The sequence below is a fragment of the Acyrthosiphon pisum genome, chromosome X (assembly GCF_005508785.2).
Source record: "Acyrthosiphon pisum isolate AL4f chromosome X, pea_aphid_22Mar2018_4r6ur, whole genome shotgun sequence".
In the NCBI taxonomy this organism is placed as follows: Eukaryota; Metazoa; Arthropoda; class Insecta; order Hemiptera; family Aphididae; genus Acyrthosiphon; species Acyrthosiphon pisum.
Window position 1 is genome coordinate 23,060,536 of NC_042493.1, and position 2,554 is coordinate 23,063,089.

At 23.6% G+C, this 2,554-nt stretch overlaps 1 protein-coding gene across 1 annotated transcript in view; it reads left to right on the forward strand.

Annotated features, from left to right (window-relative positions):
* Nucleotides 1-1,912, forward strand: part of LOC100164991 (Wilms tumor protein 1-interacting protein) — a 13,053-nt gene extending 11,141 nt beyond the window's left edge. Inside the window, exons 6-9 of the mRNA XM_001951006.5 lie at nucleotides 1,121-1,172; nucleotides 1,240-1,308; nucleotides 1,369-1,485; nucleotides 1,552-1,912. Of these exons, the coding sequence (XP_001951041.1) occupies nucleotides 1,121-1,172; nucleotides 1,240-1,308; nucleotides 1,369-1,485; nucleotides 1,552-1,584 (271 nt within the window). The 3' untranslated portion in view covers nucleotides 1,585-1,912. The remainder of the gene's footprint in view (nucleotides 1-1,120; nucleotides 1,173-1,239; nucleotides 1,309-1,368; nucleotides 1,486-1,551) is intronic.
* Nucleotides 1,913-2,554: the final 642 nt, after the last annotated feature.

Consider the following 2,554-nt stretch of genomic DNA (forward strand, 5'->3'; position numbering starts at 1 on the left):
TTTATCACCATAGAAACGAATAAAAAATTATAATATTAATATTAATTCAACTTATACATGATAAAATAAATAATAACAATATAATATAAAATATCCAGACTGACAAACCGTTTCCACTCAGAATCGTTTTTCTTATACAATGATATTATATCATTGAATTCAAGTCTAATACAATCCATTATACAATGACCCACTTGTGACCTACTGTACAGCAGAGCGACATCCACTTACCTGCTTTTTTAAAGAGCACTTGGATTTACTTTCGGTCGTGAATGTGTTAAAGCAATTGATTATTGATTATAATTTTGTTTAATGAAATCTTAGAAATTAATTAATTTAAAATTTCTCAGAATTTTTGGGACATATCTGCTTATATACTGCTGTTCTTAGTCAAAACCGGCGACAGTCCAAGTTTACAGACCTATAATATTCTCTAATATACACTATTTTTTTATTTTTTCATAATTCTATTGTTAGTATGAAATGTTAATAATTTTTCATATTAAGAGGACGCTACACCTGCATATGTTGTTTCCATCTTACAAATGTACAACATAGCAAAAACTGTTTTACAGAGAAGGCTATGGTCATGTAAGAAACGAGATTTTCACCACATAAAAAGAAGAAACTTTGGCTGTGTAACCTTATTATTTTTTTTTGATATCATATTATATAAAAAAAGTTCTTACTGTTTTAGAAACCGTTATTGTTTGTGTTTTTCAAATTTGAGAAACTTTTTTCATATAAATGATATCAAAAAAATAAAAAAAAAACGTTGTACAGCCAAAGTTCTCCTTTTTATGTGGTGAAAATCTCGTTTCATAGTTATGATTGTAGCCTTCTTGGTTCTTTCCCGTGCAAAACAGTTTTTGTTATGTTGTGCATTTGTAATGCGGAGACAACGCATGTGGGTATAACGTCCTCTTAAATAATAAGTATAATATAATAACATAATTTTAAATGATTTGCAAATAATAAAAAAATTCATTGCCAACCAAAATGTCACAGACTTACCAATCTTCTTTATTTTCCAGAAATATTGTTGTTAATAGCTTGCAAATTAACATGGTTGTATTATTTTACAAATATAAACATATTCATATATTTTAATTACTTACAGGAAATATGCTCCTAAATGCGCATCTTGTGGAAAAGGAATTACACCAGTTGAAGTAATTATTATTAGGTTTATTTTTGCAGACTGGTATTCAATTTTACATTAATTTTTTTTTGTTTCAGGGTACTGAGGAAACTGTACGAGTTGTATCAATGGATAAAGATTTTCACGTTGATTGCTTTATTTGCGAGGTCCATATTTTTCAAATTAATTAAAATAATTAAAATACTTATTGAAGTTATAATTTTTAGGAGTGTGGAATGCAATTAACAGATGAACCTGATAAGAGATGTTATCCATTAGATTCTCATTTATTATGCAGATCATGTCATATATCACATTTAAATGAAAATACACCTGAATTAGAGGTAAAATATTACTATTCAGAAATTGTAAGGTATAAATATTAATTAATAAATATAATTTTTTTTTAGAGTGTTTCTGCTACATACGAATATTTAGATTGAAGATTTGAATAGTTGGCTGTAATCATAATGTGTCATCTATTAGGACTATTAAGGATGGTTATAAACTTAGGACAAATTATCATTATATCTTCATAATTTTATTTCATTGCCTATGTCAATAATTGAAAGATACTTTAAGTAAATGAAACTTATTATAAATACTAACTAAATTAACATTATAACAGAGAGACCATGACAGAGAACATGACATTTAACATCATACCATTTTATGTATATAGTAGATTAACTTAAATTATTTTGGAGTATTTAATAGTATAAAAAAAAAATCCACATCCTATAAAACCTAGTGTTTCTAAGCTTATAGTAGGGTAAATTTATTGAAAATAATATTTATTAGATTGAATATTTTAATAGTAATTTAAAAATGAACTAAAGATATTTTTTAAATTTAGTATTAGATTTTTCCATAGATTTTTGTATATTCATTAATATTTATAATGTGTATATAGGTAATAACATTTAATACATTAAATTAATTATTATTATAGTAATTTTTATTTTATTATCATTGTGATTCATCTATGTTTCTGTTATTCCCCATTAAATCAAATTTTTAAATATTTTTTTTATTTCAAGTTTTACCTAAAATTGTATACATTTTTCGCCAAATACTAAATATTTATTTTTTATCAGTTAATTCAATACACATAAATATAATAAAGGTAATTTCTGTTATAATAACTATTTTAACTGTTTACAAATAATGCAATGGTCTTTATTCAATTTTTTTTATTATTATTCATATCTTACCATTGTTTAATTTTGTTTTATGTTAATTACAAATTAAGTTTTTGTATACTATTATTTTTCCTATTTGCTTGGATATACACTTATTGGTACTGGTCTAATATAATATGTATTATAAATTATAATATTAATTAATTAAATCAATTTATTTTAGATAATTTTGTATATATTAATAAACAAAATATAAAATTAAAATGTGTAA